The following is a 19,006-nucleotide window of genomic DNA, read 5'->3' on the forward strand; positions in this document are numbered from 1 at the left end:
GGACGCTTAACCGACTGCGCCACCCAGGCGCCCCTGCCCCATCCCCTTCTTTTTGGCTGGCTAACTCATGTCCCGGGTCTCCTTCGTTTCTTGACGTAGTGCTGTGTCCTTTGGGAAGTTAGTTCTGATCCTCTGTGCCTTCCTGTGTGCTGCCAGAGCCCGTCAGGCTTTCTGTTTGTCGGATGGGGCCCCGGCTGCCAGTGGCTCATCTGTGTCCACCTCTGGACACAGGGCTGTAGCTCTGGGGAGCAGGGTCAGTGTCCACTGATCCGTGCAGGATGCTCGGCCCGCACAGAGTGGGCACTCCCTGAGTCCTGACCCTTGGAGCTCCTTGAAAGAGAAAGTGAGTCTGTCCTTCTCTTCTTCTTTGTGATCTGGAATCTGCTCTCCCTGCTCCCTGAACTCTCCTAAGGTCACCAGCCACTTTATCGTTTGTCCTCTTTTTCCTCAGTCTTGCCGCGTCATCTGCGACTGTTAAATACCTCCATGGAGGTCCCTCCTCCTGTTTCACCTGGGACACAACATTGCCTTTGTCCTCCTCCCACATAGGCAGCGTTCTTTAATTCTCTCCTCTGGCTCCTCAGCCTCTGAGCCCTTAAGGATGGGTCCTCCCCCAGTTCAGCATACAGATTTTTCTCTCTGCTTTGTCCTCTACTCCTGCAGCCTCACCTGTCACCTGCATGCAGGTAAATGACTCCTAGTCTGTCTGTGTCACTTGGAGCCTTCTCCTGAGTCTCACATGTGTTTCCAACAGTGCGACTGACGTCCTCACCCACATAGACTTCCCGTGCCATACAGCCCACCTGCCCATGGGTCACCATGGTGTTAAGCCCCGAGTGCTCTAAGGACTTCTACTCTGGTAGATTCTTGGCACCCGCCTTACCCAGTGTTCCCACCTCATCTCTCTCCATGCTTAGTGCTTTCACTCAGTCTACTTTGTAAATACATGTTGAACGCCTACTGCTGCCAGATAATTTTTCTAAAAGCTTAGTTTTTTTCATTTTTTTTCTCGGCTCAAAGCCTTCAGGACTTCACCTTATACATGGCTAGAATGAAAAAGACAAGAAATAACAAGCATTGGTGAGGATGTAGTGGGAAAAGAACCCTACTGCACTGTTGGTGGGAATGCAAACTGATGCAACCACTGTGGAAGACAGTATGGAGGTTGTTCAACATTTAAAATAAGAAATACCATATGATCCAGTAATTCCACTACTGGGTATTTACCCAAAGAGAGCAAAAAAACTAATTTGAAAAGATATATGCATCCCTGTGCTTATTGCAGCATTATTTATAATAGCCAAGATACGGGGGCACCTGGGTGGCTCAGTTGTTTAAGCGTCCGACTTCGGCTCAGGTCATGATCTCGTGGTTTGTGGATTTGAGCCCCATGTCAGGCTCTGTGCTGACAGCTCAGAGTCTGGAGCCTGCTTCAGATTCTGTGTCTTCCTTTCTCTCTGTCCCTCCCCCACTTTTGCGCCCCCCCTCAAATAAAGAAACATTAAAAAAAATTTATAATAGCCAAGATATGGAAGCAACCCTGAGTGTCCATCAATAGATGAATAGATAAAGATGTGGTATATATACATAATGGAATATTACTCAGCCATAAAAGAAGAATGGGATCTTGCCATTTGCAACAACATGGATGGACCTAGAAGGTATTATGCTAAGTGAAATAAGTCAGATAGAGATATTGGTGATAGATGGTAGCTTCACTTGTGGTGAGCACAGCGTAATGCATAAACTTGTTGAATCACTAGGTTATGCACTTGAAACTGATGTTAACATTGTGTGCCAACTATGCTTCGATAAAAAAATAAACACAGTTGAAGTGGAAAAAGAAAAAAAAAGAAGAAGAAGAAAACCTCCAGGGTCTACCTTTGCCTACTAAAATTGAGTAGAAATTCCTTAGCTGGCATCCCAGACCCCTATAAAAGGGCTTGCATTGCCTTTTTGGCCATTTGTCCTTTATTCCTAATATTCAGGCCAGATTCCCCCACACCTCTGGCACACTTTATACCTGTGCTCCACCATACAGTGGCCATTTGCCTCCCACAGCTATTTAAACTTAAATTAACTAAAATGCAACAAAATTTGAAATTCATCTCCTCAGTCACACTGGTACACTTCATGCGCCCAGTAACCGCTTGTGGCTGGTGGCTGCCTGTTGGACAGCACAGATACCGTTCCCATCATCGCTGACAAAGTTCTTTTGGACAGCACTCGTCTGAACCTGTTCGTTTCTTTTCCTTCTGGCTACTATCTCCTCACCCTCTCTACCAGTAAACATTTTTTCCCTCTACCGTGGCCACCCGCCTTATACTCCTCTTCTTCCACACGACCTTTCCTGATCGTTCCTTTCTTCATGAGATGCCCCCAGCCCCTGGCTTTAGAGCCTTGGTAGTATTTTATCTGTTTCCTTCATGAAATCTACCCATTTGTTTTTTATATTGTAGCCACTTGTGTCTTTAAGTCATTTCCAGTACTGAACTGAGAGACTTTCTGAGGTGAAGACTACATTAATGGCTTTACTCTGAGCATGGAATGGTGGGAGTTCAATAAACAATTTTTGTTTTATTTTATTTTATTTTATTTTATTTTATTTTATTTTATTTTATTATTTTTTTAAGTTTATTTGAGAGGGGCATCTGGATGTCTCGGTTGAGCATCCAACTTCAGCTCAGGTCATGATCTCACAGTTCGTGAGTTCAAGCCCTGCATCGGGCTCTGTGCTGACAGCTCAGAGCCTGGAGCCTGCTTCAGATTCTGTGTCTCCTTCTCTCTCTGCCTGTCCCCCACTCAGGCTCTGTCTGTCTGTCTGTCTCTCAAAAAACAAAACCAAAACAAAAAAAAACTCATTAAAGTTTATTTGAGAGAGAGCGTGCATGTATGTGAATGGGGGAGGGGCAGAGAGTGAGGGAGAGAGAGAGAACATCCCAAGTAGACTCCGCACTGTCAGTGCAGAGGCCGACTTGGGGTTTGAACCCACGAACCATGAGATCATGACCTGAGCCGAATCAAGAGTCAGAAGCCTAACTGACTGAGCCACCCGGGTGCCCCAAACAGTTTTGGAATGGATCACCTAGAAAACAGAATGGTTCTTTTTTAATTTGTGTTATCAGTAAGCACAGGGGATGTCTTGCCGTTCTGTTCTTTTTTCATTCCTTCTGTAACCACACAGGCCTCTTCTGTGAGACCAAGCAAGAAGTGTGGCCCCCTGCAGCCCCTGTCCTTTGCCCTGCTCATGCAGGTGGCCACAGGAGGCACATTCCACCTTACAGGCCAGTGTTGCTGACGTCAGTGCCAAGGAGAGCGGCTGGCTGCAGAATACAATTATGATCCCCCGGCCAGGGTAGTGGGTCAGCACACAGGAGGTGGAATTTCAGGGAGGGAATAACAGACGCACAGCTGAGGGGCAGGCAGGGTATGAACGACCCACCTCGGAGAAGTGACCCCAGAAGAAATGACTGAAATGACAGAGGCTAACCAAGTCAGGAAAGTGGTGAGGCTCAGATTGGGATTGCTTACAGGGTGGGGAACCACAAGATGTGTGTTCACAGTGAAACCCTTCAGGAGCTTTCTGGACGGTTTGTCATCGCCTGGCCTGTGTATTCACTGTGGCTTTTCACTTAGCCCAGAGTCACCTACCATGAAGGAGAGGAACTCACCCAGAACATTTGCCAGCACGTTTTCAGATGTGTTAGGGACATTCAGGTGCTGGCCGCCTCTCTCTATTTTAGCTACCCTTGGGAGCTGAAGGGGATGCTGGTTAAGTACTTGTTGGTGGTAGGGGGGTGGGGGATTGTCCCAAAGCTGGGAGTGTATGTGTGTGCACACGTGTTCTGCAGCGGGGTGGAGATTTTCAAGCTCCATGTCTTTCCAGGCTTATTTTGCAGAGGGAGAAGCACTTCCATTACCTGAAAAGAGGCCTTCGACAGCTGACCGATGCCTATGAGGTAAGTATACTGCCCAGGAGCTCTGTCAGATGGTCAGCCAGACGGTCCTCCTTTTTTCTGTTGGAATGTAAAACACCCATTGGCCTGGCCTCCTGCAGAGTCACTCTTTGTACCACGTGGCTGTGGCAGGAAGCAGGTTCATGGGGAGTGGGGAGCCTGGGCCACAGGGCTGGGACTCCCACTTCTGAAAGCGCAGAACCAGGTCTCTTCCAGTCTTCTCCTCCCCACCCCCCCCCACCCCCAACCCAAGGACAGAGCACCCTAGATGGGGTGGTGCTTTCTTGCACCGTTAGATCACAGTGAGGGGTTCTCGTGCTTTCTGCTGGATGCCCCTTGCCAGCTAGCTGAAAGGCAGTTACCTGTCCGTCGCTAATCCTTTGCCCTATAAGCCGATCTAATTCCTATGCTGGCCAAAGGATCAGCATATAAATCCCAGCGAGGGCTAACACAGTTTAGCACTATAAAAATGCCCACGCTTAGAGTGCATTTTAAATCCCATTCCTCAGAGGGTTCTACCGAGGGGCCTCAGGGGAGGGCAGTGGTGGTGGAGGAGGTGGGGGGGGGGCAGGGTGTTGGGAAGGTGGCAGGCAGAGGACAAATGTCAACAGGAGGGCCCCAGTCTTTCTGCCTTACTTTACACACAGCAGCCTTGCTTTTCATTTGCTTTTTATTTGGGGGTCTACATTTGATTATTTGCAGCAGGGATTGTCCAACTGAAATGCCGGTAGACCCAAGCAGGCGGCATAAATAAGAGAAGTGGGCGGGTGGGAGGGAGACTGAGGCAAACCAAAGGCCCTGTGCTTTTCCTCTGTTGCTGCCAGGTGCTGCTATCCAGGAACGTAGACCCAGGCTTGCCAGATTTCTCTCTCTCTCTCTCTCTCTCTCTCTCTCTCTCTCTCTCACTTTTTTCAAATGAAGCCAGATTTCTGTGTGAATCTCTCAATGCTTAAATGTTGCAACTAATTCTAATTAAAAAAACAACACGCTACAGGGAACAAGCAGAACAGGTCCCCGGGCTAGACCTGGCCTTGGCTCAACATTTTCAATCTTTGCTGTGAGTCCTCTGTAGTTAGGGTGCAGTCAGCCCTGATACAGTTAATACCGTACCAGGGAACAGTTGAACAGAGGGCTGAAAGCTTACCATGCCTTATCTCATTTAATCCTCACAGCTACTAGGTGAGGTAGGTGAGTATTTCTTACAGATAGGGAAACAGGCCGAGGAAGATTAAGTCATTGCTCAAAAGCACATAACTGTAAGCGGAAGAGCTGGGACTGCAACCCAGACAGGCCAGAACCACACCACTTGCTCCCCAGGTGGCGGCCTCACCACAGCCAGAATGATCAGCACATTTATGAGGAGGGCAGCTTGGGCCACTGGAAAGAGCAATGGTGTGGGAGTCCCAAAAACCTGACTTCCTGTCTCAGCTTTGACATTTGATGTCTTTGTAATCTGGAAAAAGTTCATCTCTCTGGACCTTATTTATATAACTTTTAATCTGGAAAACTGGAATAATAATACTACCTGCCTGCCTAGCCTTGAATGCTCAGTACAGGTTTGTGGGTTGAATCAGGATCCAAAGCTGTTCGCATATGACCTTGGGAAGCCTTTCCCAGCCCCCCAGGCAGAATTAGGCTCTTCATGTGCTCCCTCAGGATTCTGCTTCTGCCCATTACAGCATATACCGTTATTCAGGTACATGTATACATGTGGTATGTGCCATCTTGTTCTGTAAAGCGATAAGGTAACTTGTGCTTAAATGCATCTGTCCAGAGCCCTCTTCCTCTGCAGATAAACACACACATTCTATATCCGAAGAACCTCAACAGTAGGAACTGAATTTTATTCATTATTTTGCCCGCAGTATCTAATGCAATGCTTGGCCCACACAAGGACATGCTAAATATTTGTTGAATCAGTGAGTGAGTTAATCCCAGGAAATCCCTTTCTGAGAGTATATATCGACTTGGGTCTGCACTGAGAAGACAGCATCACTTAACTTCCCAGCATGTGGGCACTCCTCTGCTCAGCCTTCCTTAGGTGCCTGTCAGGGAAGGACCCAGTGGGGGCAAGGTAAACTTCTTTGTCCCATTGTCCTTTCTGCACATGTGTTCATTTCAGCTGCTGGCTGGGGCCACAAAGCAAAGTGTCCTTCATTAATTTATTGTTCATAGGGTGCCTTCCTCCCCCTTTCTAAGCTGCTGGGGTGAGACAGATGTTGCCTTGTCAGCAGCATCTTGGAATGATTCTGAACAAGGGGTGTGTTTTCTCCCCTGTGCCTTTCACAGTGTCTGGATGCCAGCCGCCCATGGCTCTGCTACTGGATTCTGCACAGCTTGGAGCTACTAGATGAACCCATCCCCCAGATGGTGGCCACAGAGTGAGTCTGGCTTCAGGGAACCTGGGCTGTTCTCTGAAATTCTGTTTTGAGTTGGGGGGTTCCTTGTGTTTTGTTTCTGTTTTACTGATTTTGAATGAAAAACAGATCATGCTACAAAGAAATCCTTGCCCTCCTCTTGACCCCAGTAACTTCCTGAAACTCCTCCACTCTAGAAGCCTATTGTGAGCTCGTGGGTAGAACAAGACTTTGAACTCCCAAGAGAAGGATTCTGGTTTCTTCTGTGGCCTTTTCTTTTGGCTCTTGCTCTGGTCTTGGAGAAAATTCTTCATCATCAATTCTGAGAGACGTGATTTTGCTAGAAAGTACAGTATGCATTTGAATAGCTTCTGTGAGGAAGCATGTGCCAAGCTAATAAGCAAAAATGCCTTTGCCTTTCATAAACACCTCCATAGACATCCCCCTTCACCAGTGCCTGGGGGATAGTGTAGCTCTTGATGTCCTAGATGGGTTACACCCTTGGTGCCCAAATGCCTTGACTCAGAATATTCTCAAACTTCTGATTTATGAGTAGAGATCTAAGCAACTAAGATTCTTCCCAAACTGCTGGTGCAGATGGTGTTCTGGGAGTGAGTGTGGCACCTCATCGCTAGAAGCTCATCACAATTTATACTTTAAAGAAGAAACTTTAGGGATACCTGGGGTGGGAAAGGGCAGCGAGGAATGGAATCTAATGCTCCAGGTCTCACTGAGAATAAGCACGTTCCCTTGGAGGCATCTTGAGTTCACCTGCTCCCCTGGTGCTCCTGAAGGAGGGGAGTCTGGGCGGAAAGGCCCGCGAGCCAGGTCCGTTTTTCCACAGCACCAGTGACAGCCGTGCAAGGGTGCGTGCAGGCTAGTCCAGGCCCCCCCCCGCTCTGGTCCCCCTGCCCCTGCCTGGGGTCACACTGTCAGGTCAGAAGAACAGAACCACACATTGTCTCATTCGTTCTGCCTTAACAATAACCTCTCATTCTTGCCTTCCTGGGCAGGGTGTCTTGTGATGACTATGGATAGGGAAGATAATGAAGAATTAGACCATTAACCCCTGTGATATGTACGGAGCTTTCTGAGAGAGAGGAAAAATATGCATTGTCCTCATCATGCGGCTGCTGCAAGCCTGGGTGCTTCTGGCTCTGGAAGTAGAATTGGACACAGTTTCTGCAATAACAGGAATTTAATTGTCAAAATAAAGGCCCATGTGTTTTTGAAATACCAGTTGGGGGTTGTGGATTGTTTAGAAAATTTCTCCCCCACACATACACAATCAGGATGCACACTAGGGGAAATGCGAGAGTCGTACACGAGAGAAGAAAAAAAGCGATGGAAGATTCTGGAAGAGGGAAGTATAGGTGGGACCCCGAGGAGGACGTAGTTGCTGAAGAGGAAGCACTCAGGTCAAACTGGGGTCAGCATCGATTTTGAGTTTCTTTCTAGGTTGTATACCTAGTGTTTGATAGGTGAGATTTTGCTGAGGAAATAAGTGTCAGAGCAGCTCTCGTGGCAACATCAGGTAGGAAGAGAGGGCCCCCTTGAAAGGGCTTTTCACAGTGAACAACTAGCGACAACCTAAACATCAACAGTAGGGATGTGTTAAAGTGTATATGAAGTTTAAGTAAAATATGGTACAATACATACAGTGAAATACTGTGCAGCCATTTAAAAACTTGACGATGTTAATTGTACTTATTATAGTGGTCATTTCACAGTATGTACAAATACTGAATTGCTTTGTTGTACACCTAAACTAACACAATGTTGTTTACCGATTTTACTTTAATAAAAACCAAATGCATATGAAGTATATATTTGTATATAAAAATGCATGTATTTACATAGAAAGATACCCATGAATTAAGTGAAAATAGTTAAAAAGATTCAACTTCTGTAGATTAAAAATATAGCTGGTTAGGGGCGCCTGGATGGCTTACTCGGTTGAGCATCCAATTCTTGATTTCAGCTCAGGTCATGATCCTAGGGTCGTGGGATGGAGCTCCAGTCAGGCTCTGTGCTGAGCGAGGAGCCTGCTTAAGATTCTCTTTCTCTCTCTGTCTCTCTCTCTCTCCCTCTCTTTTCCCTCTCTTCTTCTGTCCCGCTCCCCCATTAATGCACTCTTTTTCTTAAAAAAAAAAATATATATATATATACACATAAATATATAATAATAAAAATGTAATATTACATATAATATATAAATATATAAAAACATATAATATATAATATATTATATATAATACATATATATGGTATATAATATATAACCAGCCATATATATGTATGCGTATATGTATATATGGCTGGTTATATGCATAGAGAAAACCAGAAAGGTATATACACACTTGGCAATAGTTATTTCTAGATGGTGAAGTTAAAGGTGAATTTTCTTCTGTTTTTTTTTCCTAAGCCTATTTCCATGTTCTAAAACTTTATTTATTGTTTTTGTACTTAAAAGAATGTTTTTAAAACTAAAAAGCTACTTTGTTCTAATTTCACAAACCAGTTGGTAGTGAATGACTTAAGAATTTCTGCTTTCACAGCTGCCTTAAAATCTTTACGTGTGGTTCTTCTGATTTAACAGACTTTTAAAGAATTACTTAGGCTTTCCAACAACAATGTATTTTGTTTCATGCCTAGCAGACAGTTCAGTCTAGGTCCAGATAATATCTGTTATCAACAGAGCCTAGTAGCTCTGACCTATAAGGAAATGAACTATTTTTAGTAAGATATGAGAAATCTTAATGATTTCTGTAAAAATGCTGGGATTTTTAAAAGGCTCTCTGATATCGGATGTATTTTGCACAGAGAAAGGAAATGCTTTGAAAATATGGTCAGCTTTCTGTCCCCTTCTTCTTCATATAACTATTAAGGTGCAGAGTTTAGCTCTGGAGTTTTATTATTTTCCTGCCCTTTTCTTTCCCCACTCTGCCACTTAGTGCAGGTGACACGCACATACACACACATTTCTCTCTCCTATTCCGTTCACCTTTGCGCTTCTGTTTAGGGAACAAGATGGCAAGCTGAGTTCCCTCTAGTGGACAAAATCACTTTCTCAGCTACTGTGACTGTTAAGAGAAGCCAGCAAGACCAGGTTTTTACTGCTGGTCTCAGATCTTTCAAAAGCAACATATTCATAGGTAGGAACACAGCTTGCCTTTCTAAGAGGTTGTATCCACAAATTGATATGTATGTTTACCTGAAATAAATTGATATTTTGGTACCAAACTAAGTACATTTGTTAATGATTTTAATGGAAGGAAGGAAGCGTCCTTTAATGAGAATCCCATGCTTCGTTATTGAACAGTACTGTAACATAACACACAGAGTAAAGTGAAATCACAGGGAGACCGCTGCATTGTTGAAGTTAGTTTTCTAGCTTCTGTAAGATCTAAAAATTGTCTTTAACTTCATTGTTTTAAGACTTTTCTGCTTATAAAGTTTTTCCAAATGTTCATTAGTTTAAATTTTCGTGTGTCACTGTTTTGCTATTTCCCCTTCAAAAAGTTATTTGTAGCTGATCCCCTGAATAGCTCTTCAAATATTTTTCCTTTTAATTTTTAAATGTAATTTGTTGCCTTACCTTTCTGTGAAGATACCTTACCTAGTCCTCTGCGTTCTGGGCTTTTTTTGGCCAGGTGCTCCTGGTGTCGAGTAGGTAGAGGAGGGCAGGGGTGCTCCCAGATTTCCTCCACAGGTCAGTTCCCACAACGAACAACCACACAGTCCAAAATATCAGAGTGCCAAGGTGGAGAAACTCTGCTCTACAATAACCAACTTTAGACTTGACCTTACCTCCAGAACAGCAGCTTCCAGAGGATGACTGTGCTTGATGGAGTCAGACAATGTGTCAGACTCCATGGGCGGCTCCCGCCTCCTGGAATCGGTGAGGAGCCTGTCATTTCCACCTGCTCACTGCTGTGCTCTGCTAGGGAAGGAGCTCTTCTCTCCCTCCTACTAAGCTGGAGTTGTTTTATGGTATGAAATTCAAAAGCCTTAGTACTAGAGGAAGCTGGATGTCCATGCATCCATCTTCTATTGGCATCTCCCCGCAAGCCGTCCTGCTCAAGGATGACCATTCCTTTCCCAAAGCTGTGATCTTTCTAACTTGTTCTCGGCCTTCAGTCTGTCCATGGTAACCTACTGTGGTGCTGAAGGTTTTCTTAAATCTTCTCTAAATTCTGCTGCTGCAAACTAGCTTCAGTGTTTGTTTCTCTACCAGAAAGTTTGCGTACCTACCCTTTGTATACCTGAGGTATTTTTTTAAACTTAAAAAAATTTTTTTTAGTATTTATTTTTGAGAGAGAGAGTGATACACACAGTGTGAGTGGGGGAGGGGCAGACTCAGAATCCAAAGCGGGCTCCAGGCTCTGAGCTGTTAGCGGAGAGCCCGATGTGGGGCTTGAACCCCCAAGACTTGAGATCATGACCTAAGCCGAAGTCAGATGCTCAACCAACTGAGTCACCCAGGCGCTCCTGTATACCTGAGGTATTTTGCTGGGTAGCTTCCTCATGGTGGTGGTTGCCTGTAATATTAAGCCTTTTAATATTTGGCCATTTTTACAGTTATTATTTTTTTAAGTTTATTTATTTATTTTGAGAGAGAGCACATGCAAGCAAGTGGGGGAGGGGCAGAGAGAGGGAGAGAGAGGATGCCAGCAGGCTGAGCGCTGACAGTGCAGAGCCTGATGCAGGCTCGAACTCACGAACCGTGAGATCATGACCTGAGCCAAAATCAAGAGTCGGACGCTTAACCAACTGAACCACCCAGGCACCTGTGTTTTTATAATTCTAACCTGAACCTCCTTTTAGTTGGAAAATGGAGGTTTGAGCCAAATACAGTTGTGACCAGTGCTGCGTTTATGATGCTCTTAAGTGTTGTCGTTTTTGTCCACAACTCATGGGTCCTAATCTCTGGTCCTCTTTCTCCTGTATCCCTAGTCCTTTCCCGTTGTATATTGATATGCTGTACTCCTCCCCACTCCTGCCATCCCTGAGTATGTTATTTATTACTTGTACTTGTTTCATTTGTTGTATTCTTATGTGCTTCTGATTTGTCTTATATTATTCCGGACTTTAATTCTCACCTTGGCAGTGTTTCTCTGCTCCTTTTGTATTATTTTGCTTGTTCTCTGTACACGGTTTTGAGTACTTCATTCAAGTTGGTGACAGCAATGCCCATAATCTTCAGCCATCACCTGAAAGTCCTAGTAACTCCTTAGAAGTAAATCATTGATACTCTTGCTTTGAACTTGATCTTCTTCCAGGTTTTACATACTTTTTAATAGTTGAATGATAGAGTGTTGGTGTTCAGTAGAACTTCCCACAACAATGGAAATGTTCTCTATTCTGTGGTAGCCACTAGGGACGTGTAGCTATTGAACAGTTGCAATGTGGCTTGTATGACTGAGGAGCTAAACATTAAATCAATTCTTAAACGTAATTAAATTTAAAATTTAAATAGCCTCACGTGGCTCGTCACTACCTATTGGACAGCACAGATCTTTCACATTGCTACCAAAAATGTGATTCCCCACACCAGTGGCATTACCATCAACTGGGGCTTGCTGAAAGTACTGACTTTCTAGCCCATCCAGCCCTTCTGAGCCAGAACTGCAGTTCAGCAGGTTCTCAGGTGATTTCCATGTGCACTCAAGGTTGAGAGGCACTGATACTTGGCTGTACATTGGAGTCACATGGGAATTAAAAAAAAAACTGTGGCCACTTGGGTCTCACCCTCAGTGATCCTGATTTCATTGGTATTGGGTGTGACCTGGGCATTGGGTTTTAAAAAACATCCCCCAAGTGATTCTAATTGCTCAGCCAAGACTTGTGGTTCTCAAACTTTGTGTGTACACACGTCATCTGGGAATTTGGTGAAAATACAGAGGCCCAGGCTTGTTCCTGCTTCAAGAAGCCTGGGCCTCTCTTTTCTCTATTAGCTCTCCTGTGATTGTGATGCACACATTTTGGGTTTGGAAATCCCTAATATAAAAGATGGTTTCCCACTTTGCTGGAACAAAATAGGACTTGCTGACTTGAAAGAACACAGATCTGCTAGATCTTTTAGTCGTGTGACAAAATACTGCATAACGCATGCTCTTTACAAAGTCGACTGCTCTTCGTGTTTGCACCATGTCTCCTGCTTGTGAATTTTTTTTTTTTTTTTTTTTTTTTTTTTTTTTTACTAGTTGGTGAATTTCTGGTCTCTAAGATAAGTTTTTCCTTCCCCTTTTGATAGTAGAAGTCTCATTCACATTTTGGTTTTCAGAGTTGCTGAGAACTCTGCTAATGACGGCTGGCAGCTTCATGGTCAGTTTGCCAGTTCCTTAAGGTGTTAGTTGGAAAGCCTCTGGAGCAGAATGTTCTGTAATATGGAAGCGTCTCAGAGTCCAGAAAAGCCCAGCCCTGCTCCCCAGCATAGCCCCACGGCCAGTCAGATGCCACATATCAGCTGAGGAAGGTTGGCATCGAGGAATGATTTAAAGGTGTCTGGTACATTCAGATCCCAGTTCACCAGACCTTAGGCTACAGGGCCTGGGGTGTTGCATTTGGCAGGATTCTATCTGAGGAACTGTGAAAGAGAATGGGTAACTAGGTGACTCTTATCCTTTTCATTTTTTAGATGTGCTCTTAAGTTTTATATCAACTAAAACCTTTTGTTTTTGTGATACAGAGAACTTTCTGCACGCTAGTGCAGCCAACCTTTGTCAGGACATGAGTTTATTAGCTATTTGTTTCCAGGAAATAGGATATGAATTGATGAAGGTTTGGAAAATATGTTAGGAACAAATTAATTTTCTCCATGAAAATTAATTGCTGTTGCAAATAGGCCACAGAACTGTCTTTCTTCTCTGATGATCAACTTCAGCTTCAGTCCTTATGTTTCCTGTAGTAAAATTGCAGGTGCAGGTACAAGGGAATGAGTATTGTTTTTGAGACCCGGGAAAGCTTCAGGACCCCAGCAGCGAGTCAGCAGCATTTTTTATTGCTGTCGCTGCCAGATAATGGAAGGTCTGAAATCAAGTAATCAGATATGATGTGGAAAAGCAATAGTAAACTTGTGTCCTAGTGGAGATTCACTAGACTCTGTTTGACCCCTCTGGCTGCAGTAGAAAAGAAAGAATAAGATGAAGGAGTCCAAGAAAAGAAGGCTGCCTGAGCACTAGGGCACAGATTTCCAACGTATTCTCTTAAATGGAGGCTTGTCCTAACAGGAAGCCAGTGAGCCCAGCTGAGCTGTGGGGAGAGAGCGTGATGACCAGGGCTTTCCTGGGGCACCCCTTCCTGGTGAACTTCAGAGGACCTCGGATAAATAGGGGCTCCCTTGGTTTGACCTGAGGCAAAAATGTAACTTCTGGGCAACCTGATGCCATGCTTGGAGGCAAACCCTCAATAAGCAGTTTCCCTCAGTGAGGAAACTGGAGCTTCTGTAGATTAGTGTGAAAAATTCCCCAAAAGTCTACAGGCCAGGATGCATTTTTACGATATGAGTCAGCAGTGCCGCAGTTTGCCACATTTGGCATGAGCGTGACAGAAGCCCACTTCTGTTTCGCTCTCCTAACCGTGGGGGCAGAATCCATGAAAAGCTGGTTTGTTGGTGGCGGTAGGAAGAAAAGTCAGAAGCCCCTGGGGCTTAGGGGCAATGGGAGTGAGAAGACATCTCTTTAAATATTCTGGGTAAGCCTAGGTGGTGTCTCTAGACCAGAATGGTTAGCATAGAAAGAAGTAGTTGGGCACCACCACGGTTTGGGCAAAATTCAAAGCCTGGGGGAGACCCCAAAGGCAAGGAGAAGGGGCTGGTTCCACAGATCCAGGGTGGTAAACTGAGTGAAAAGTATGGGAAGAATTTGGTCAAGAAGTATGAGACTTAATCCCAATCCCATGAAAGTCTATTTGTTTCTGCTTGATTTACATCCCTTGCTTTATGGTTAGACAGGTGCTTAAACACAAAACTCAGAAAGATGGGCATTCAAAATAGGGCAGAGAGGCCCTTTTCAAAGGTTAATTATATTCAATATGTGTTCAGGAAGTGGGAGGAGAGGTTTTTTTCCCTTTTGAGGGAGGGGGGGACGTTGGAAAAGGCATAGACTCTGGTGGAGTCTGGTGTTTTGAAATGAATGTTCTCTGACTTTGTTTTTCCCTTTGGCTGTATACCTAGCGTGTGTCAGTTCCTGGAGCTGTGTCAAAGTCCAGAAGGTGGCTTTGGAGGGGGCCCTGGCCAGTACCCACACCTTGCACCCACGTATGCAGCAGTCAATGCACTATGCATCATTGGCACCGAGGAAGCCTATGACGTCATTAACAGGTACAGCCAAAGCCAGCAGTGCCGGACCCCCAAAGGGTCCCCGCCTGCTGCTGCTGCACTGACCATTGCTGTCTCCTCCCTCTCCCCTATTTGTGTCTCAGAGAGAAGCTTCTTCAGTATTTGTACTCGTTGAAGCAACCTGATGGCTCTTTTCTCATGCACGTTGGAGGTGAGGTGGATGTGAGGTGAGTGGGGTTTTCCTCAGGCCACTGTGTCAGTAGATTCTAGATCTTCTCTGTCATTAGAGATGCCAAACCCAAGGAACAACATGGAAAAGCTGCTGCTTTGTCTCACAGAATGACATAGAATGGCGTGTCAGTGACACAGCTCATAATCATTGCAAACATGACACAGATGTCCTCAGGTGTCACTGTCACTTGACCTCTTTTATGTAAGTGTCAGAATATAAGCAAGACAGGAACAAAATCAAATGCTTTTATTTTAAAAATCAAAAACATATTTGGTTGGTATAAAATGACATACCATACATAATATATAATAACGGTATAGTGTAATACAATCTTTCACCTCTCTGGGATAGGAAGGAAGAAGGAAGCCCAGTAGGAACTTAGTAAATATTTTCTGAATGAATTTGATGAACTCGGGAGAATGTTTATCACCTGAATGAGAATTGCTTTGGGAGGTGCAAAAATTTTGGGGGGCCAGTAGAGTGCAGCGAAATAGAGTTTCAGTAACTGATTGGAACCAGTTGGCCCAAAATTATTATTTTACTCTAGAATTGTCCAACATACCCCACAAGAAGCCCACTCATCTGGTGGGAGATTGCTGAAGCATATACGAAATTCACTGAGTCATTTCTCAAAGGCGGTGGATCACTGAGGTTTTATACCAAATCCTTAGAGAAATATGTGTTTTTGAGCTTTCTATAGCAAAGCCATCTTATTGCCTTATTTGTAAATGTGTTTAGCTTCTACACAAGTTGATTAATTTTCTGGGTTAACCGTTGGTTCGAAAGTAAAGGGGGAGAAAAAAACATGTAATGTGTCTGTTTGAACCTAAAATAAGCTCTTCACTGGAAAAACTGTTTCTTACAACACTTCCAACACCAAACAGGTGCTTTTTCCCTCATGTTAAATAATTCTAACATGAACTAACTAGATTTAACTCAAATTCCACAGGTTAAGGGCTCAGTCCCACAAGATCACCCCCACTTCAAATGCCAGTCACAAGTAGTGTGTCCCCAGGTTACCCACACTTCTGTCTGACTTAGCTGCAAATCAGAGGTTCCCATGACCCCCTCTTCAGGTTCAGTAATTTGCTAGGATGGCTCACAGTATGCAAGGAAGCACTTTACTTACTGGTTTATTACAAAGGATATTATAGAGGATACAAACGAACAGCCAGTTGAAGAGGTATATAGGGCAAGGTCGAGAAGGGTCCAAAGCGCAGGAACTTCTGTACCGGTGAGGTTGGGGTATGCCACCCTCCTGGCAGGTACATGGATGCATTCACCAACCTGGAAGCTTCCCCAAATACCTGCATTTACGGTTTTTATGGGAGTTTCATTGTGTAGACATGATTGATGAAATCATTGGCCATTGGTGATTAACTCAATCTGCAGCCCCTCTCGTCAGGGGGGCGATGATGCTGAAAGTTCCAACCCTCTGATGATGTGGTCAGTTCCTTTGGCAGGCAGTCCATCCTCCAGGAATCACCTCATTAGCATAACTCAGGTGTGCTTGAGCAGGCACAGAGCCCGACGCGGGGCTCAAACCCACGAACCGTGAGGTTATGACCTGAGCCAAAGTCAGATGCTCAGCCAACTGAGCCACCCAGATGCAGTTATTATGAATAACTGAAGACTCTCTTATCACCCCTGTCACTCAGGAAATTCCAAGGGTTTTAGGAGCTTTGTTCCAGGAATCTGGGAGAAAACCAGTATGGTAAAACCTTGGTTTGAGAGCATAATTCATTCCAGAAACATGCTTGTAATCCAAAGCATTTGTATATCAAAGCGAATTTCAAGAACCATTGGCTCAGTTGTGATCCTGTGACATCTGGCGTCACGTACTACTTGTATTGCAAGACATCCCTCGTTTATCAAGTTAAAATTTATTACACATGTTTGCTCGTCTTGCAGAACACTCGCAGAAGAAGTTGCTCGCAATCCAAGGTTTTACTGTGTATGTTTCTTATTATATCATAATATCCCAGTATCTGTTGTAAAAACAAACTGAAGCATATTTTTTTAAATGTAAGAGTTTGAGCAAAATCTATTCTAATCAGGCAGCATGTAATCTAGCAGATAGAAATGTACTCTGCGGACCTATACAAAACGAGAGATTTTTATAGGCAGAAAGGAGTGCGAAAAGGAAGTTATACTAGGCAAAAAAAGTGGGCCAGTTATTGTAAGGTTACTTTCCTTTAGGGGACAGCAGGGTTCTGTCAGGCCAGTGACCTAAGTAGTGCTCATCAGGTGATTCCTGATTGGCTGGTTTAAGATTTCATTTCTGGGGAGCTGAAACTGATTAAGATGTGGAGTTCAGCATAAGTGACTCCCTTTGGGACCTGTTGTCTTGTGTTTTTAAACCCTGAAAATGCCAACAAAGCCAATATAACTAATGAAGAAAAACAGTATTCAGTTGACTCTTTTTTAAAAATGTTTTAATGTTTATTTTATTTTTGAAGGAGAGAGAGAGAGACAGTGTGAGCAGGGAAGGGGCAGAGAGAGAGAGGAGACACAGACTTGGAAGCAGGCCCCAGGCTCCCAGCTGTCAGCACAGAGCCTGACGCGGGTCTCGAACCCACGAACCGTGAGATCATGACCTGAGCCAAAGTCAGATGCTCAGCCAACTGAGCCACCCAGGCACCCCTTGAATTGACTCTTCTTAAGGAAAAAGCTAAAAGTTGTCTCACCCCCGCAACCAAAAGACACTACATTTTCATTTCTGTTCTACAGATGGTACAACTGAGTGTGCACAGTCTCGAAATTTAGCTTTTTTAAAATTTCTGAAATTATTAGACAAAAGCAAGATTGCTTTGGCATTATATCACATACCTTTTCAGATACAATTATTTTCTAATTTCGTTGTTCTAGCTCCAGTGTTTTCTGTGTTCTTATTTATATCTGCTAGACAAATGCTAGGAAACTTCTCCACTAGAATCATCTGTGCCACCAAGGAACCCTGTACCTACGCTCTTCCAGTAATATGCTCTGTTCCAGCCATGCTCTCCACTTGCGTAGACTCAGAGATGTGAACGCTTCCGTGCTTTGCTTGGTTCCTAGTACCCCAATTCCCATCATTTCTTGCTTGTTATTTAATTGTCCTTTGCCTAAAAGTGTCAGCCAGGACTCCACAATGCTTGTTGAGTGGGTTTGACTTGGAGAGAAGCAGCAGTGATGGGCATCTGGAGGCTAGCATGTCTTATCCTGGCTTAGAGAGAGGAGTCTCTTGATCTTTCCTGTCTGTCACAGCTCCTAATAAGTGTCTGGGATGAGCTTATTCAAGTGTTTATGGCACTGGAGGGCTGCCGATAATCAGATTGTAGTGAACTCCTAGCAAGTACGATTTTTTCCCGGTTCTTAAGAAAGGAGTAATTATTTATTACTGCCCTCCTAATCCAGGTTTTATAACTTGGAGCATTCTTTGAGGATAGTAGGGAGACAGGGACCCAGCATTTGCAGAAGTTGAGGTGACAGGGAGTGTGTTCAAGGGTGTGTTCGAGAAAGCAGTTTAGTGTTGCTGAAGTACAGAGGGCATGGGGGGCAGTAGAAGTGAGGCTGGAAGAACAGGCTGGGACCAGACTGAGGGGTCCTGGGATCTCCTTAAGAGCTAGGGAGTTTATTTTAAGAGCAGTGGAAAGCCACGGACTAGGTTTAAGTAGGGAGTGACTTGATCTGGTTTTGTATTTTATGACAACTTCTCCAGTTGCAGTGAAGAGATTGTGGTGTTTTAGTAAAAGTCCTCCGGTTTCAGGGCTGGATGGAGAAAGACCAGGCAGGAGATTGACCCAGGTAATGGTGACTTGGATTTGGGGGACAGCAGAGCATATGGAGAGGAGTGGACAAATTTGTGAGATGTGATGAGCAGATGGGTGGAGAGAGGAAGAAACTGCATGAAAAAGGTGTGTTTGTTCCCTCCCCTTTTCAGTGGGGGACTTGTGGCTGCTGGCTTCACATCTCAGTTCTTCCCTTTGTGAGAAGCAAACTACTTTGTTGGCCACCTCCCTACCTCAGAGGTTCCATTAGGGGTCAGGAGCAAATGCTGTGAAACCCCTCTGAGAGGCTGAAACGCTGAAAGAAATTAGCTCAGGCCTCTGAAGTTAGCTTATGGCAGATGAGAACGTTGGCATGGGGGACTCTGGTGTGCTTCTGAGGCCTGCCGGGGTAACTCAGCCTCTGCTGTGCT

At 44.6% G+C, this 19,006-nt stretch overlaps 1 protein-coding gene across 2 annotated transcripts in view; it reads left to right on the forward strand.

Moving 5' to 3' along the window:
- FNTB (farnesyltransferase, CAAX box, beta) overlaps positions 1-19,006 on the forward strand; it is a 67,821-nt gene that overhangs the window by 23,852 nt on the left and 24,963 nt on the right. For both annotated transcript variants that reach the window (XM_030319319.2, XM_030319318.2), the window contains exons 3-6: positions 3,887-3,959; positions 6,246-6,337; positions 14,490-14,636; positions 14,738-14,821. In XM_030319319.2, coding sequence (XP_030175179.1) covers positions 3,887-3,959; positions 6,246-6,337; positions 14,490-14,636; positions 14,738-14,821 — 396 coding nt within the window. The remainder of the gene's footprint in view (positions 1-3,886; positions 3,960-6,245; positions 6,338-14,489; positions 14,637-14,737; positions 14,822-19,006) is intronic.

The sequence above is a fragment of the Lynx canadensis genome, chromosome B3 (assembly GCF_007474595.2).
Source record: "Lynx canadensis isolate LIC74 chromosome B3, mLynCan4.pri.v2, whole genome shotgun sequence".
NCBI lineage: Eukaryota > Metazoa > Chordata > Mammalia > Carnivora > Felidae > Lynx > Lynx canadensis.